Source organism: Echiichthys vipera, assembly GCF_963691815.1.
Source record: "Echiichthys vipera genome assembly, chromosome: 14".
NCBI classification, from domain to species: Eukaryota; Metazoa; Chordata; class Actinopteri; order Perciformes; family Trachinidae; genus Echiichthys; species Echiichthys vipera.
In genome coordinates this window covers 345,676-364,347 of record NC_139839.1, presented here as the reverse complement: position 1 = coordinate 364,347, position 18,672 = coordinate 345,676, and the positions used below count along the sequence as shown (strand labels likewise).

At 51.6% G+C, this 18,672-nt stretch overlaps 1 protein-coding gene and 1 pseudogene across 2 annotated transcripts; both read left to right on the top strand.

Moving 5' to 3' along the window:
* Nucleotides 1-1,908: 1,908 nt before the first annotated feature.
* lcp2a (lymphocyte cytosolic protein 2a) lies at nucleotides 1,909-12,147 on the top strand. The gene is made up of 21 exons (XM_083926702.1): nucleotides 1,909-2,525; nucleotides 4,162-4,224; nucleotides 4,331-4,377; nucleotides 5,446-5,511; nucleotides 5,675-5,697; nucleotides 5,827-5,867; nucleotides 6,082-6,274; nucleotides 6,781-6,866; nucleotides 6,968-7,025; nucleotides 7,122-7,196; nucleotides 7,400-7,425; nucleotides 7,662-7,681; nucleotides 8,054-8,206; nucleotides 8,298-8,316; nucleotides 8,409-8,424; nucleotides 8,637-8,715; nucleotides 8,915-8,970; nucleotides 10,378-10,460; nucleotides 10,929-11,003; nucleotides 11,263-11,412; nucleotides 11,547-12,147. Exons 1-21 carry the CDS (start codon nucleotides 2,448-2,450, stop codon nucleotides 11,694-11,696), a joined length of 1,557 nt encoding a protein of 518 aa, XP_083782828.1. The 5' UTR covers nucleotides 1,909-2,447; the 3' UTR covers nucleotides 11,697-12,147.
* Nucleotides 12,148-16,308: 4,161 nt separating this feature from the next.
* On the top strand, nucleotides 16,309-18,127 carry LOC310956811 (forkhead box protein I3-B-like; annotated as a pseudogene). The gene is made up of 3 exons: nucleotides 16,309-16,495; nucleotides 16,919-17,260; nucleotides 17,559-18,127. The product of its transcript is annotated as a forkhead box protein I3-B-like (transcript).
* Nucleotides 18,128-18,672: the final 545 nt, after the last annotated feature.

The window sequence follows — 18,672 nt, the reverse complement described above, 5'->3', positions numbered from 1 at the left end:
TATCAGGAACAGAATCCGCTCACTGCGTCATCAACAGGCGACACGAGAGCGTCATCAACAGGCGACACGAGAGCGTCATCAGCAGGCGACACGAGAGCGTCATCAGCAGCGACGCAACAGCGACACAACAGCGACACAACAGCGACACGAGAGGAGACACGAGGGTACTACACCACAGATAAACCATAATAATAAATACTAATATAATAAATAATATAAAAAATAAATAGATACAGGAATAAATTAGTAATAATACAATAAATAACATTAAATAAATAAATAATAATACTATTATAACAGATACTATAAAAATTACAACAAATACAGGAATAAATTAATTAAAAAATATATATAATATAATAAATCATATAGAAAAAATAACAAATACAGGATTAAATAATAATAATATAATAAATAACAAATACAGGAGTAAATAAATAATAACAATATCAAAACAGATAATGTAAAAAATATCAATAAAAACAGGAATAGATAAATAAATAATAATATAAGAGATAATATAGAAAATACTAACAAATACAGGAATAAATAAATAAATCAAGAAGAAGGAGAAGAAGAAGAAGAAGAAGAAGCAGAAGAAGAAGAAGAAGAAGAAGAAGAAGAAGAAGAAGAAGAAGAAGAAGAAGAAGAAGAAGAAGAAGAAGAAGAAGAAGAAGAAGAAGAAGAAGAAGAAGAAGAAGAAGAAGAAGAAGAAGAAGAAGAAGAAGAAGAAGAAGAAGAAGAAGAAGAAGAAGAAGAAGAAGAAGAAGAAGAAGGAGGAGGAGGAGGAGGAGGAGGAGGAGGAGGAGGAGAAGAAGAAGAAGAAGAAGAAGAAGAAGAAGAAGAAGAAGAAGAAGAAGAGCAGCTCTGAGTCATTTCCTCCTTTAAGAACTTTGTGTCTGTTTCATTTGCATTTTCACGCCTCGGCTCTTTTCCTGTCAGCTGTTTGTCCGTGTGTCCCGGGGTCAGAGTCGTCCGTGTGTCCTGGGGTCAGAGTCGTCCGTGTGTCCCGGGGTCAGAGTCGTCCGTGTGTCCTGGGGTCAGAGACGTCCGTGTGTCCCGGGGTCAGAGTCGTCCGTGTGTCCCGGGGTCAGAGACGTCCGTGTGTCCCGGGGTCAGAGTCGTCCGTGTGTCCCGGGGTCAGAGTCGTCAGTGTGTCCTGGGGTCAGAGTCGTCCGTGTGTCCCGGGGTCAGAGTCGTCAGTGTGTCCTGGGGTCAGAGTCGTCCGTGTGTCCTGGGGTCAGAGTCGTCCGTGTGTCCCGGGGTCAGAGTCGTCCGTGTGTCCCGGGGTCAGAGTCGTCCGTGTGTCCCGGGGTCAGAGTCGTCCGTGTGTCCCGGGGTCAGAGTCGTCCGTGTGTCCCGGGGTCAGAGTCGTCCGTGTGTCCCGGGGTCAGAGTCGTCCGTGTGTCCCGGGGTCAGAGTCGTCCGTGTGTCCCGGGGTCAGAGTCGTCCGTGTGTCCTGGGATCAGAGTCGTCCGTGTGTCCCGGGGTCAGAGTCGTCCGTGTGTCCCGGGGTCAGAGTCGTCCGTGTGTCCCGGGGTCAGAGTCGTCCGTGTGTCCCGGGGTCAGAGTCGTCAGTGTGTCCCGGGGTCAGAGTCGTCCGTGTGTCCTGGGGTCAGAGTCGTCCGTGTGTCCCGGGGTCAGAGTCGTCCGTGTGTCCCGGGGTCAGAGTCGTCCGTGTGTCCCGGGGTCAGAGTCGTCCGTGTGTCCCGGGGTCAGAGTCGTCCGTGTGTCCCGGGGTCAGAGCTCAGTGAAGCTGCAGGTTCAGGCTGATCTGGAGTCTGTCACTTCCTGTTTCTCGTCAGCTGCAGCGTCTGTTCCTCTCTGTGGTTAAAACGCCTTCACCCCCCCCCCCCCCCTCCTGCACAGTCACTTCCTGTAAGACGGAGGGAGGAAAGAGACGGAGAGACGGAGAGAACGAGTGAAGAGAGAGAGAGGAAGCCATTTTGTCGACATGTCCGCGTCGTCTTCTCGCTGCTCTCTTTAGAGGAAGACAGATGTTTGATTCTCTGAGGAGACATTTCTGTATTTGAGAGGAAGCAGCGGTGACGAGCGAGGCCGGCCTGCACGCCACCCGTCCGCCTGCACGCCACCCGTCTGCCTGCACGCCACCCGTCCATCTGAAGAACGAGAGAAAACCTCCTCCAATCAGGCGGTCGTACGCTCTCCGTAAGAGCTCTTCGTTTTGACGTCAGCTAGAGGGTCTTTGGTGTTTGAGGACGTGTGGCGTTTGAGGACCTGGGGCGTTTGAGGACGTGAGGCGTTTGAGGACCTGGGGCGTTTGAAGACGTGTGGCGTTTGAGGACGTGGGGCGTTTGAGGACGTGGGGCGTTTGAGGACGTGAGGCGTTTGAGGACGTGGGGCGTTTAAGGACCTGGAGTGTCTGAGGACGTGCGGTGTTTGAGGACGTGGGGCGTTTGAGGACGTGGGGCGTTTGAGGACGCAGGATGAGCGGCGAGCGGACGCCGTCCCGGGCGGAGGTGACGGGGTGGAGCCCCCAGCAGCTCGCCGACTTCCTGAAGAGGGTGAGTCTCTAAAAACACCTTTAACCTTTGACATCAGGTGAGTCGCACCGTCGACCAATCAGGGACGAGCACGTGTCATCATCAGCTGTGCGGCGGCCATCTTTGGAGGACGAGGTTAAGACACCAGTGAAGAAGACACGTGGAGGACTTCACCTGCCAACGCCAGGAGCAGCAGCTCCAGCCTCTGATCCTGGATCAGGTCTCTGACCCACTCGTCCCCAGATGGTGATCAGCTGACAGCTCTGCCCCTCTCTTCACCCGAGTGTCCAAAACATCCGGCCTCAGATCAGATGAGACCATCACAGACTGGATCCTGGACCTTTGGCCTAGTGTGCTCTGGGACCAGGTCCACTTCTGAGCCTCCTTCTGTTCCAACATGGTGTTTGTTAAAGAGGATCCAGGACCAGCACACAAGTCTAACACCAGACGCTGGGGTTTAGATCAGGGAGGCCGTTCCTCCCAATCAGCCTCTCCAGGTGTCTCCATCGTTGCCCACGTGGGCGTTCAAGTCTCCCAGCAGGACTCTGGAGTCCCCTACTGGAGCCCCATGCAGGACTCCATTCAGGGTCTCCAAGAAGGCCCCAGACTCTGAACTGCTGTTCGCTGCATCTGCACCAACAACAGTCAGAGTCCCCCCCCCACCACCCGCAGGCGTAAGGAGGCCACCCTCTGGTCCACCAGGGTCAACTCCAACACCGCGGCGCTCAGCCGGGGGTTTGAGAGTCTCCCCACACCCGCCCGGCCCCTCACACCCTGGGCCCCTCACACCCTGGGCACTGGGCCCCTCACACCCTGGGCCCCTCACACCCTGGGCACCTCACACCCTGGGCGCCTCACACCCTGGGCCCCTCACACCCTGGGCCCCTCACACCCTGGGCCCTGGGCCCCTCACACCCTGGGCCCTGGGCCCCTCACACCCTGGGCCCCTCACACCCTGGGCCCCTCACACCCTGGGCCCCTCACACCCTGGGCCCTGGGCCCCTCACACCCTGGGCCCCTCACACCCTGGGCCCCTCACACCCTGGGCCCCTCACACCCTGGGCCCTGGGCCCCTCACACCCTGGGCCCCTCACACCCTGGGCCCTGGGCCCCTCACACCCTGGGCCCCTCACACCCTGGGCCCCTCACACCCTGGGCCCCTCACACCCTGGGCCCTGGGCCCCTCACACCCTGGGCCCCTCACACCCTGGGCCCTGGGCCCCTCACACCCTGGGCCCCTCACACCCTGGGCCCCTCACACCCTGGGCCCCTCACACCCTGGGCCCCTCACACCCTGGGCCCCTCACACCCTGGGCCCCTCACACCCTGGGCCCCTCACACCCTGGGCCCCTCACACCCTGGGCCCCTCACACCCTGGGCCCCTCACACCCTGGGCCCCTCACACCCTGGGCCCCTCACACCCTGGGCCCCTCACACCCTGGGCCCCTCACACCCTGGGCCCCTCACACCCTGGGCCCCTCACACCCTGGACCCCTCACACCCTGGGCCCCTCACACCCTGGGCCCCTCACACCCTGGGCCCCTCACACCCTGGGCCCCTCACACCCTGGACCCCTCACACCCTGGGCCCCTCACACCCTGGGCCCCTCACACCCTGGGCAACAATAATAATAATAAATAACCCGTGTGTGTTTCAGATGAGCGTGTCTGGTTGTGATAAAGTGGTTTTGAAGAACAGCATCAGTGGATCCAGATTTGTGGTGAGTTCAGTTTTATGATGTTTCATATTTATTAATAACAAACAAACAAACAAACAAACAAACAAACAAACAAACAAACAAACAAACACTTTTCTCTTGTTTTTAGAATCTGAGTGAAAACGACCTGCAGAAGTTTCCCAAACTGCACGCTCCGTGAGTCACACCGCAACGCCACCACGCCATCACGCCATCACACCACCACACCACCACACCACCACAACACCATCACACCATCACACCACCACACCATCACACCACCACGCCATCACACCACCACACCATCACACCATCACGCCACCACACCACCACACCATCACACCACCACGCCATCACACCACCACACCACCACACCACCACACCATCACATCATCACACCATCACGCCACCACACCACCACACCATCACACCACCACACCATCACACCACCACGCCATCACGCCACCACACCACCACACCATCACACCACCACACCATCACACCATCACACCATCACACCACCACACCACCACGCCATCACACCACCACACCACCACGCCATCACACCACCACACCACCACACCATCACACCACCACACCACCACATCATCACGCCACCACACCACCACACCACCACACCACCACACCATCACACCACCACACCACCACGCCATCACGCCATCACACCACCACGCCACCACGCCACCACACCACCACACCATCACACCACCACACCATCACGCCATCACACCATCACACCACCACACCACCACACCACCACACCACCACACCACCACACCACCACACCACCACACCACCACACCATCACACCACCACGCCACCACGCCATCACGCCATCACACCACCACACCATCACACCACCACACCACCACAACACCATCACACCATCACACCACCACACCATCACACCACCACGCCATCACACCACCACACCATCACACCACCACGCCATCACACCACCACACCATCACACCATCACGCCACCACACCACCACACCACCACACCACCACATCGTCACGCCACCACACCACCACACCATCACACCACCACGCCACCACGCCACCACACCACCACACCATCACACCACCACGCCATCACACCACCACCACCTCACCATCACACCATCACACCACCACTCCACCACGCCATCACGCATCAGTCAGTGTCTAAACTGACTTTATCGTGACTTTATCCTCAGATTTAATAAAGTTTGTTGTTTTCAGGATGATTTCTAAGCTCAGCGCTGAGATCAGCAGAAAAGAGGAGCGACGAGGTTTGTTCGGCAAAAAGTGAGACGACGGTTTTTAACGTTTTTATTTCACTTTGGTTTTCTGTTCATTTTAAATCATAATAAACCAGATTCAACCGTTTTAAACGACAGAAGTTTGTGTGAACGTCTCGTTTTAACACTTTGAAAATGATGAAAATAATAAAGTTGTGTTTTTTTCGCAGACTGACAAAGTTTCAGGAACCAGGTTCAACTTTATCTTTGTTATTCATCATAAACCTCAGAGGAGCGTTTATTCACATCACTCATAATAAACATGATACATGATTCATATTTATCATATTAATATATAACATGTGAGTTTTCTCCGGTGCAGACGCAGCTGCTGAGGTCCAGGGCTGGGCTGAGGACGAGTTTGTGAGTTCAGAGTTCAGTTTCTGTCGTGTTTCAAACGTAAAAGCAGAACCCGACTGTCGGCCGTTGCTAATGCGTTGCTAGCGCGTTGCTAACGCGTTGCTAACGCGTTGCTAACGCGTTGCTAACGCGTTGCTCAAGCGTTGCTCACGTGTTGCTAACGCGTTGCTAACGTGTTGCTAACGTGTTGCTACGGTGTCGCCCTCGTCTCCGTCAGGACGACGAAGAGTTCGATGACGACTACGAGAGTCCGTTCAGCGGCGATGAGGAGGGCAGCGGGGGAGACTACGAGTCCCCCAACGACGACCCGGACGGGGCCAACGACTACGAGCCCCCTCCCTCTGAACCTCCGGAGGACCTGGCCCTCAAACTGTGCCCCTCACGGCCCCTGGGAGATGGCGGCTACATCGGTACGCAATCACGCACGCATGACACTCACGCACGCACGCCAGCACGCCACAAACATGAGGTCATCCGTTATTTTCTGCTAAATAACACATTCTGCAACGCAATCACTTTAACCAACTAACCGACCGACCGACCGACCGACCCACCCACTAACTAACTAGCTAACTAACTAACCAACCAATCAACCAATCAAACAACTACACAACCAACCAACCAACCAACTAACCAACCAACCAACCAACCAATCAAACAACTACACAACCAACCAACCAACCAACCAATCAAACAACTAAACAACCAACTAACTGACCGACCGACCGACCGACCGACCGACCCACCCACTAACTAACTAGCTAACCAACCAACCAACCAAAGAACCAACCAACCAACAAATCAACCAACCAACCAACCAAAGAACCAACCAACCAACAAATCAACCAACCAACCAACCAACTAACCAACCAATTAACCGTATAACCTTTAATAAAACACGGACCCGTGTGTGTAGACAGCCACGTGCCGTCCAGAGGCCCGCCCCCGACCGTGTGTCCCCGCCCCCCGGCCTCCACCCTGACCGCACCGTCGCCCCGGATGGTGAGTCTCATTTCAACCACGCTTTAATTTAAACATGTAGCTGTTATGATGCTAACATGCTAATATGCTAACACGCTAACATGCTAACGGCGTGTTGGCAGCCGGGAGAGTCTCCGTCCTCGAGGAGAGACGTGTCTCCGCACTGTGGCCCGAGGAAACGTGAGTTCACGCGTTAAAAAGAACGTTCTGTTGTTTGTTCGACTGAAGTAAACACTTTGTTGTGCTGTTGTTTTGTTGTTTTGTTGTTGTGTTCAGTTCCAGACCCACCGCAGATCTTCCGTGGGAACAAACCGGGACGAGACTCAGGGTCCAACCCGTCCCCCATCAGAGGTGACGGAGAACCACCAAGATCCACAAACAAACACACAAACAAACAAACAAACAAACACACTTTTGGGGTCTTGAAACTTTAAACACAATGTAACAAAACAAGAACATTTGAACATTTTTATTTAAATTGAAATGAAATTAAATGTGTTTTCGTCTAAAATGAGTTTAATTTTATTAATGATGTCATTTCCTGTTTTCCACAGGAACTCAGAGCAACACGCTGCCCAAGGTGCGTTTCCCTCCGCACATAAACTTTATTATTATATTATTGTTATTATTTATATTATTATTATTGTTGTTATTATTATTATAATTATCATAAACAGCAGGAATCGGCTGCTTCCATGTAAACAAACCAAAGGGACCGAGAACGGGACCCTGAGGAACTCCACAGACTCTGAACACGAACCTTTCCTCTTTCTCTCACTTCAGTCTAACTTTTTTATTTCTGTTTGGTTTTTGCAGCCGGGGACTCGCTCCTGGAGGTACGAACATGTTTATCACGATTATCACGATTATTAATAATTAAAATCACGACAGCACGGATCTGAGGCGGCTCTTCAGCAACAACATCGTGTTTGTTTGTTTCTGTGCAGACGACAAAGTTTTCTTCAACCGTTTCATATTTATATAAGAACAAACTTTTTATTAAAATAACACGTTTATTCTTTTATTATTACAACTTTATTCTTTAAAGTATGATTTTATATTTGAAAATATAAAATAAAATAATAATAAATTATGTTTTTCTTTACATAAAAAAACAGTTTACGACTTAAATTCGGTTTTAAAGTTTTTGATCTGAAACATTTGAAGATGCTCCGATAAACGACGTCACATCTCTCTAATGTGTTCAGGCCTCAGGTGGACCCGGATCCCCCCGCCTGGTCCAAACCCCCGGCACCAGGACCTGCACCAGGACCAGGACCAGGACCAGCACCAGGACCAGGACCAGGACCAGGACCAGGACCAGGACCAGCACCAGGACTGGCCAGACCTCCGGCCAACAGGTGGGAGAAGCTTCCCCTTCGTTATTTTGCTGCGTTGTGATCGAAGGCGTGAGCGTTCAGGCGCTGAGGGTTTGTGTCTCTCTGGTTCCAGGTTCGATGCCCGCAGAGAGGTACGTTTGCGTACGTTTGCGCTCCGACAGTTTCACGCTGAACGTCGTGAACGTCGTGAACGAGCTCTGACGCTTTTCTTCTCTGTCGTCAGAAAACGATCGAACAAGGTGAGTTTTTACCTCGACCACGAACGACCGAGAGAACCTATCCTCCAACAGCAGCGACGCACGGAGCGACCGACGACAGCGTCACTGTGGAGCCACCAGAGGAGACCATTAAGTTTAGACTAAAGGAGACCATTAAGTTTAGACGACTAAAAGTGACGGTTAAGTTTAGTCTCTAAGGAGACAGTTCTCTAATTTCCTCTTCTCTCTTCCAGCTCCTAAACACAACACCTTCCCCCTCCACAATAAGAGTCTGCCCCCCCGCCCTGGACTCCCCTCACGTCAGGGAGACAGGTAAGACTGAGACAACAAAGGCTCATTTACGTCCGTCCTGTCTTTACTGCAGCGCTCAGACTGAACAACATCAGGAACCACAGTGGTCCCAGCGTGGAGCCCTGGGGGACGCCACTCTGTCACTGTGAAGCTCAGCGTCTCTGACGTTTCTTTATTTCTGTGAAAGATAAATAACGTGTTTGTTGTGTTTGTTTGTGAGCGGCCTGCCTCCAAGTGTTCCCTCCGCGGGCTCCCTGCCTCACAAGCTGCAGTCGGGTAAGAAACACACAAATATAAAGTGTCCTCTAGGAGCATAAACGTGTGTTAAAGTGTCCTCTAGGAGCATAAACGTGTGCTAAAGTGTCCTCTAGGAGCATAAACGTGTGCTAAAGTGTCCTCTAGGAGCATAAACTTGTGTTAAAGTGTCCTCTAGGAGCATAAACGTGTGTTAAAGTGTCCTCTAGGAGCATAAACGTGTGTTAAAGTGCCCTCTAGGAGCATAAACGTGTGTTAAAGTGTCCTCTAGGAGCATAAACGTGTGCTAAAGTGTCCTCTAGGAGCATAAACGTGTGTTAAAGTGTCCTCTAGGAGCATAAACGTGTGCTAAAGTGTCCTCTAGGAGCATAAACGTGTGTTAAAGTGTCCTCTAGGAGCATAAACGTGTGCTAAAGTGTCCTCTAGGAGCATAAACGTGTGTTAAAGTGTCCTCTAGGAGCATAAACGTGTGTTAAAGTGTCCTCTAGGAGCATAAACGTGTGTTAAAGTGTCCTCTAGGAGCATAAACGTGTGTTAAAGGCTCCTCTAGGAGCATAAACGTGTGTTAAAGTGTCCTCTAGGAGCATAAACGTGTGTTAAAGTGTCCTCTAGGAGCATATGTGTGTTAAAGTGTCCTCTAGGAGCATAAACGTGTGCTAAAGTGTCCTCTAGGAGCATAAACGTGTGTTAAAGTGTCCTCTAGGAGCATAAACGTGTGCTAAAGTGTCCTCTAGGAGCATAAACGTGTGTTAAAGTGTCCTCTAGGAACATAAACGTGTGTTAAAGTGTCCTCTAGGAGCATTAACGTGTGCTAAAGTGTCCTCTAGGAGCATAAACGTGTGTTAAAGTGTCCTCTAGGAACATAAACGTGTGCTAAAGTGTCCTCTAGGAGCATAAACGTGTGTTAAAGTGTCCTCTAGGAGCATAAACGTGTGTTAAAGTGTCCTCTAGGAGCATAAACGTGTGTTAAAGTGTCCTCTAGGAGCATAAACGTGTGTTAAAGTGTCCTCTAGGAGCATAAACGTGTGCTAAAGTGTCCTCTAGGAGCATAAACGTGTGTTAAAGTGTCCTCTAGGAGCATAAACGTGGGCTAAAGTGTCCTCTAGGAGCATAAACCTGTGTTAAAGTGTCCTCTAGGAGCATAAACGTGTGTTAAAGTGTCCTCTAGGAGCATAAACGTGTGTTAAAGTGTCCTCTAGGAGCATAAACGTGTGTTTAGATATTATTATTATTTAACACAGTGTTTGTTTTGTAGTTGTGTGCCGGCGCTGTAGAAACACAAGAGGGCGGTGTGTTACTGTCAATGTCCTGAGAGAGTGTGTGTGTTTGTGTGTGTGTGTGTGTGTGTGTGTGTGTGTGTGTGTGTGTGTGTGTGTGTGTGTGTGTGTGTGTGTGTGTGTGTGTGTGTGTCTGTGTGTGTGTGTGCAGCCATGATTGGACAAAGAGGCCGCAGCTTCATTGGATCAGACAGGCCGTCGTTTTCTTCTTCAACACCGACAGGACACACACAGGTAACACACACTCGCACACACACACACACACACACAGGTAACACACACACTCACACACACACACACACACACACACACACACACACAGGTAACACACACACTCACACACACACACACACACACACACACACACACACAGGTAACACACACTCGCACACACACACACACACACACACACACAGGTAACACACACTCGCACACACACACACACACACACACAGGTAACACACACACACACACACAGGTAACACACACAGGTAACACACACACACACACACACACACAGGTAACACACACACACACATACCCAGACACACACACAGACCCACACACACACACACACACACACACACACACACACACACACACACACACACACACACACACACACACACACACACACACACACACACACACAAACACACACAAACACACACTCAGGTTGATCTCCAGTGTGTGTGTGTGCAGGATCTGGACCCTCGCTGGTACGTGGGGAAAGTGGGAAGAGGTCAGGCTGAAGGATGTTTGAGACGAGTCAGCAAGGTAACACACACACACACACACACACACACACACACACACACACACACACTCACACACACACACACACACACACACACACAGAGGTAACAAACACAGGTAACACACAGTGTGTGTTGGGACATGTTTAAACGACTCTGCATGGAAGATACTCAAGTCCCTGTGTGTGTGTGTGTGTGTGTGTGTGTGTGTGTGTGTGTGTGTGTGTGTGTGTGTGTGTGTGTGTGTGTGTGTGTGTGTGTGTGTGTGTGTGTGTGTGCAGGACGGGGCGTACCTGGTGAGGGACAGCACGCGGCAGCTGCCCACTCAGCCCTTCACCCTCATGGTCTTGTACCAGGAAAAGGTGTTCAACATCCAGATCAGACGGCAGGACCACGAGTTCCTGCTGGGGACCGGGCTCAAGGTCCACGAGGTAAACCTGACCCCCCAGGGGAGCGCCGTCCAATCAGGGCGCAGAGACAGTAACCATGGTGACAGCAGCTGGGTCCTGACTGGAGCCTGTTGTGGGGTCGGTTGGTGACCGTGTGTGTGTGTGTGTGTGTGCAGACGTTCCCGTCAGTGAGCAGCATCATCGGTCATTACTCCCAGACTCCTCTGCTGCTCATCGATGCCAAGAACCGCGGCTCCGCGCAGCAGAACCAGTGCCTGCTCTCCGACCCGGCCGGGTACAACATGACCGGGCAGGCGTGGTCCTGACCGGGTCACACACTGGATGTGCCCTCAGTGGGAGACAGGGCCACGGTTTGGGTCCCACTTCATTTCCTGGTGCAGAAACAACGTCGTGTTTACGAGACAGGAGACGAACAGAGTCACAGCCACAGAGTCTCCGTCTGCAGAAGAACCTGAATGAATCAAATACTTTAATAAATGTTTGTTTTGACTTCAGTAGAGTCTGCAGCAGATGTCATCATCATAATGTGCGGCTGTAATAACTGTGTTTGATTCTAATGAATGCACGTGAACGTGAACGTGACGTGTTTCCAGTGTAAACGATTATTTTCACATTTACAAACTTCAGCTTCGTGTTTCGAGTTTAAACGTTTCAGACGATGTTCAGTTAAAGTTTATTCTGACTTCCTGTTTGTTTCTGAAAGCTTCCTGTTTGTGTTCGGAGCTCAGCGAATAAACCCACGTTTAAAACGGTTCAGATGAGCCTCTGCTGTTCTTATCTTTACACACCGATGACGGTTCACGAGTCAGAGTCCACGGCTTTCATTAAAGCATCCGCAGCGTCCTGGTTCCTCCAAAGTCTCGTGTTCTGACTCTCTGGACGTGTTAGCGCCCCCTTCAGGCGGAAATAGGTTACACTGGAACAGATGCAAACCAGCCTCTTTGGCTAATACCCCGTGCTTTAGGGTCCTTGTCCCCCCCTCCAGGCCCGTTTGTACTCTCACTACCTGGGCCTCGGAGAATGCTTCCTGCTGCCTATACGTCATCACGCCGTAACACGTCACACGCATTGATGACGTCATGGCGATGCGTGGCTTTGTTTCCAGATCTTTCCGTAGACCTCTGAGTTTTTGTGCGTCTTGTCGACTGTTTTTGAATCTTTTCATCGACCAAATCTGCAGTAAACACTCCACCTCCGCATCACACCAACGTGAACCTTTCACCGCCATTGTTTGAAATGTCCGCGCATGGTCCCTCCTTCTTTTCTCTATGTCCCAACAGGCGCACAGGAAATGACCTCAGAACCGCCGTAGGCCTCGTGCTCGTACACGTGCGCACGCTCGTGCTCGTACACGTGCAAACGTGCTTTACTAAAGCCCACCTCTCCCAAACGGGCCGTGGACGGCAAGCGTGCCGCTCCTAGACGTGGTACGGTTGCACTCACACTGGTCAAAGGAACCAGACTTTAGCCGTGACACGTGCTGGGGCACGGGACGGAGGCACAGTGGGAGGGCGACCTAACTTTGTGCACTTACGGCTCAGCTGTTGATTAGTGTGAAATGTCCCTGAAATAAACCAAATAATGAATAAATAAATGCATGTGAGCAGTAACGGTTGTCATGGTGATATATTTAGAAAACACACGTAGGTGTCTCCAGGTCTCGCCGGTTCGATCTGCACCGAGACAAACGTCCCGCCTCTCACAGTGGAAACACAACAGAGTTCACACATTATGGTGCTTAAGTGATCAGAACGTCATGATTGACAGCTGGGGTCACATGATCGAAGTGACGTCCGTGCGATCACGTAAAAACCAAACGCATCAGAACAAGTTCCACTAAAGACTCAACGTGACGACACGGCGGCGCCCAGTTCACGGCGCCTCCCTTTAGATGATTACATCCATCTTTAAAACACAGTTCTTAGTTATCTCGTGTTTTAATGATGTATGTTATATTTCAGTTACTCAGTGACACAGAAACACAGAGGAGAAGCCGGATGAACGAACGCGCCTGAACGCCTCTGAAGTGTCTCAGCTCAGAGGCGTTCAGGCGTCGAGTGACGAGGCTTCAGGGATGGATGTCAAACATGGATCTGCGTCAGATGCACTCTCTCTGACAGTTAGAGCTTTTTTCCCATGAGCCTCTGCTCCCTGTGTGTGTGTGTGTGTGTGTGTGTGTGTGTGTGTGTGTGTGTGTGTGTGTGTGTGTGTGTGTAATCCCCGTCAGCTCAGGTTCAGACTGTGTGTGTTGTTTTGTCTGCGTCGTCCTTTAAGGCACCGCAGGGCGAAGATTAGCACAGCAGCCGCCAACTGTCATCACACACACACACACACACACACACACACACACACACACACACACACACACACACACACACACACACACACACACACACACACACACAGTCTGAACTGGATTCATAAAGGTTTAAAACAAGAGGACGGATTAAAACCAAAACATGAACCAAACTGTGTGTTTTTCTCCAAACATCTTGAATAAAAACTGGGGCAGCCACAGACTCATTCTCCCCCGGTGTCACAGACTCACTCTCCCCCGGTGTCACAGACTCATTCTCCCCCGGTGCCACAGACTCACTCTCCCCCGGTGTCACAGACTCATTCTCCCCCGGTGTCACAGACTCATTCTCCCCCGGTGTCACAGACTCACTCTCCCCCGGTGTCACAGACTCACTCTCCCCCGGTGTCACAGACTCACTCTCCCCCGGTGTCACAGACTCATTCTCCCCCGGTGTCACAGACTCATTCTCCCCCGGTGTCACAGACTCATTCTCCCCCGGTGTCACAGACTCACTCTCCCCCGGTGTCACAGACTCACTCTCCCCCGGTGTCACAGACTCATTCTCCCCCGGTGTCACAGACTCATTCTCCCCCGGTGTCACAGACTCATTCTCCCCCGGTGTCACAGACTCATTCTCCCCCGGTGTCACAGACTCATTCTCCCCCGGTGTCACAGACTCATTCTCCCCCGGTGTCACAGACTCATTCTCCCCCGGTGTCACAGACTCATTCTCCCCCGGTGTCACAGACTCATTCTCCCCCGGTGCCACAGACTCACTCTCCCCCGGTGCCACAGACTCACTCTCCCCTGATGTCACACTGAACGCCGGAGGAAGTCTTTTCTTCCGGCGGCCATCAAACTTTATAACTCATCTCCCCCCGGTCAGGTAAGGAACAGTGGAGACACTGTGTCCTGAAAATGTCACTGCATCACTTTATTCAGTTGTACTTTATTCAGTTGTACTGTCACTTACTTCAGTAAGTAATGCTGCTACACTCCACTGTGCCACACTGTCACTTAGTTCTGTAGGACATGCTGCTACACTCCACTGTGCCACACTGTCACTTAGTTCTGTAGGACATGCTGCTGCACTCCACTGTGCCACACTGTCACTTAGTTCTGTAGGACATGCTGCTGCACTCCACTGTGCCACACTGTCACTTAGTTCTGTAGGACATGCTGCTGCACTCCACTGTGCCACACTGTCACTTAGTTCTGTAGGACATGCTGCTACACTCCACTGTGCCATACTGTCACTTAGTTCTGTAGGACATGCTGCTGCACTCCACTGTGCCACACTGTCACTTAGTTCTGTAGGACATGCTGCTGCACTCCACTGTGCCATACTGTCACTTAGTTCTGTAGGACATGCTGCTGCACTCCACTGTGCCACACTGTCACTTAGTTCTGTAGGACATGCTGCTACACTCCACTGTGCCATACTGTCACTTAGTTCTGTAGGACATGCTGCTGCACTCCACTGTTCCACACTGTCACTTAGTTCTGTAGGACATGCTGCTACACTCCACTGTGCCATACTGTAACTTAGTTCTGTAGGACGTGCTGCTACACTCCACTGTGCCACACTGTCACTTAGCTCTGTAGGACATGCTGCTGCACTCCACTGTGCCACACTGTCACTTAGTTCTGTAGGACATGCTGCTGCACTCCACTGTGCCACACTGTCACTTAGTTCTGTAGGACATGCTGCTACACTCCACTGTTCCACACTGTCACTTAGTTCTGTAGGACATGCTGCCACACTTTTAACATTTTTAACACTTATAACTTATCGCTCCTTCTCACTTATTTAGTTTGTACTTATTTTATTTAATCTGCTGCTAAACTGCACGCTGCGTATTGTTGTTTATTGTATAAACCTACGCTTAACCACGACGTCTGTTGCACTCTGTCACACTTGGTTCATTGCTTGATTTATCTGACGTTAGCTTTGTTTTGATTTGATTTATGTTTATGCTTATTGTTACTCTGATCCTTTTCCTCCTTTGTATCGAAACTGTTGCACAATAATTTCCCTCGGGATAAATAAAGCTTCTTGAATCTTGAATCTTGAACCTTAAAAACTGGGACATTAACTGAAAAGATGGCGTTTTTCCAAATATCAGATTAAAGAACATGAAAATAAGTGAAGGTGAAACTTTTTCATGTGTTTTTCACATGATATCACAGAATCAAACACATTCAAAAAACACCATTTACAACAGAAGTGACCTGTGTGTGTGTGTGTGTGTGTGTGTGTGTGTGTGTGTGTGTGTGTGTGTGTGTGTGTGTGTGTGAGTGTGTGTGTGTGTGTGTGTGTGTGTGTGTGTGTGTGTGTCTCTCTGTGTGTGTGTGTGTGTGTGTGTGTGTGTCACATACCTCAGCATAACGTCCTGAGGCTGTGATCTGCCTGGGGGGAGGTATTCAAATCAACCCCCACCACACTCAGACACACACACTCAGACACACACTTATGCATATGAATGTGTGTGTGTGTGCGTGTTGGAGACAGCCCAGGAGCCAATCAGGAGCCTGGTGGGCGGGGCCTGAGGGTATAAGAGTCTCAGGTGAGCAGCAGCAGCAGCAGCAGGTGCAGAGCTGAACCCCGTTGATCCAACATGGCGTCCTTTGTCCCGGAGCAGGGTCTGTCCCCGCGCTCTCTCCCCCAGCAGGAGCTCCCGTCTCTGGGCCTCGACCCGTCCGACTTCAGCCTCTACAGCCCCCCGGCTCCTCCAGAGTCTCCGTGGCTCCAACGTCCCAGCGACCCCTACTTCTGCTTCAGCAGCCCAGACCCGGGCGCCTTCTGTGGGGCAGGACTCCCATCAGGACTCGGACTCCCATCAGGACCCCCCTCAGGACTCCCATCAGAACTCTACTCAGGACTCCCCTCAGGAGTCCCTTCAGGACTCCCTTCAGGACACTCCTCGGGACTTGGACTCCCCCAAGGATCCCCGACAGGACCCCCCTCAGAACTCGTACTCCCTCCAGGACCCATGTCAGGACTCCCATCAGGACACTCCTCGGGACCTGGACTCCCTCCAGGACCCCCGTCAGGACACGGACTCCCCTCAGGACTCGGACTGCCCTCAGGACCCCCCTCAGGACTCGGGCTGCCCTCAGGACCCCCCTCAGGACTCGGGCTCCCCTCAGGACTCGGGCTGCCCTCAGGACCCCCCTCAGGACTCGGGCTCCCCTCAGGACCCCCCTCAGGACTCGGGCTCCCCTCAGGACCCCCCTCAGGACTCGGGCTCCCCCCAGGACTCCCCGCCTTCCTCCCTCACCTGTACGGCGTGCAGCGGCCCCTGTTCCCCGGCAGTCCCTGGTTCTCCCTGTCCACGCCGGACGACGTGCTGCGCCTGGTGCGCCCGCCCTACTCTTACTCCGCCCTCATCGCCATGGCGATCCAGAGCGCGCCGGAGCAGCGTCTGACGCTCAGCCAGATCTACCAGTACGTGTCCGACAACTTCCCCTTCTACAGCCGCAACAAGGCGGGCTGGCAGAACTCCATCCGCCACAACCTGTCGCTCAACGACTGCTTCCACAAGGTCCCACGCCACGAGAGCGCGCCCGGTAAGTCCCGCCCACGCTCTTATTTTGGTGACAGGAAGTAGAATCCCATTGGCCGAAAAGTCCAAGTGTTTTTTTAGTGTTTGTAAAATTAATTTAAAGTTTAAATTTTCTGTTTTTTACTCAAATTTTTGATTTATTTCAAACAAAAAATCAGTTTGGGAAAGAAAAAGAGCTTTTCTCTAACCTCCTCCTCCTCCTCCTCTTCCTCTTCCTCCTCCTCTTCCTCCTCCTCCTCCTCCTCTTCCTCCTCCTCTTCCTCCTCCTCTTCCTCTTCCTCCTCTTCCTCTTCGTCTCTCAGGTAAAGGAAACTTCTGGATTCTGGATCCAAACTGTGAGAAGAAGTTCGACAACGGAAACTTTCGCCGTAAGAGGAAGAGGAAGTCAGACACGGAGCCTTCGTCAGACTCCGCCTCCTCCTCCTCCTCCTCGTCGGAGCCCAGCCCTAAACTTCCCAGCATGCACAGCGGCCTCCTGAGCCCCCTCCAGGACTCCCTCCTCCCTCCTCTTCCTCCTCACGCCTCCTCTTCCTCGCTCTTCACGCAGGTGGCCGACCACGCCTCCTCGTCCTCGCCGGGCGCCGTGGTGCCGCAGTGGGACGCCTGCAGCTGCTCTCCGCCCCTTTACCCCTCCCCCCCTGCTGCTCTCCTCCCCTCCCCCCACTCCCCTCCCCCACACTTCTCCTCCCTCGGTGACTCTCAGGGCGCCTCGCCGCCGCTCTACGCCGACCTGCGGACGGCGTCCTGCGTGCTGCCGGACCTCCAGGCGGCCCAGCAGCTGCAGCAGCTGCAGGCCCAGTATGGGGCTCTGTTCCCGGGGGGCTTCTGTGACGCTCTGCCCCTGGACGCTCTGGTGCTGCAGCAGAACTGACGCTGACGTTAAACGTTAAAAACGTTAAACGTCTGAACGAACGCGCTGAACTCGCCGTAAACACGGGAATGTTTGTATTTATCTTTTTTTCTCACAGTTAAAAAAGGGTCTGAATGTGTTTTTACAGTGAAAATATGAATTTAATGTTTGTTTTTGGAATAAAAGACAAAAAAGAAAAAACATTTTGTTTCCACAAAGTTTGTTCGGTTAAAAAAAAAAAAACAGACGTTAAAATAATCAAACGTGTCGACAACAAACCAACAACATCAGAAATATTAATATTCACAGTAAAATATAAACAATAAGTTTTTATCTTCAGTCTGTTACAAAGACGCAACATTAGCATTTACACTTTAGCATCTTCACATGGTGTTACAGGGCTAACATCACTGTTAGCATCTGCAGCATCACTGTTAGCATCTAAATCAAAACTGTTAGCATCTGCAACATCACTGTTAGCATTTGCAGCATCACTGTTAGCATCTTAAAAGTCATTGTTAGCATCTGCAACATCACTGTTAGCATCTGCATCAGGCTAACATCAC

Coding starts and splice junctions, on each gene's coding strand:
- lcp2a (XM_083926702.1), top strand. CDS start 2,448: ATGAGCGGCGAGCGGACGCCGTCCCGGGCGGAGGTGACGGGGTGGAGC. Junction 7,197..7,399: donor CAACCCGTCCCCCATCAGAG/GTGACGGAGAAC, acceptor TGTTTTCCACAG/GAACTCAGAGCAACACGCTG. Junction 10,461..10,928: donor CACCGACAGGACACACACAG/GTAACACACACT, acceptor GTGTGTGTGCAG/GATCTGGACCCTCGCTGGTA.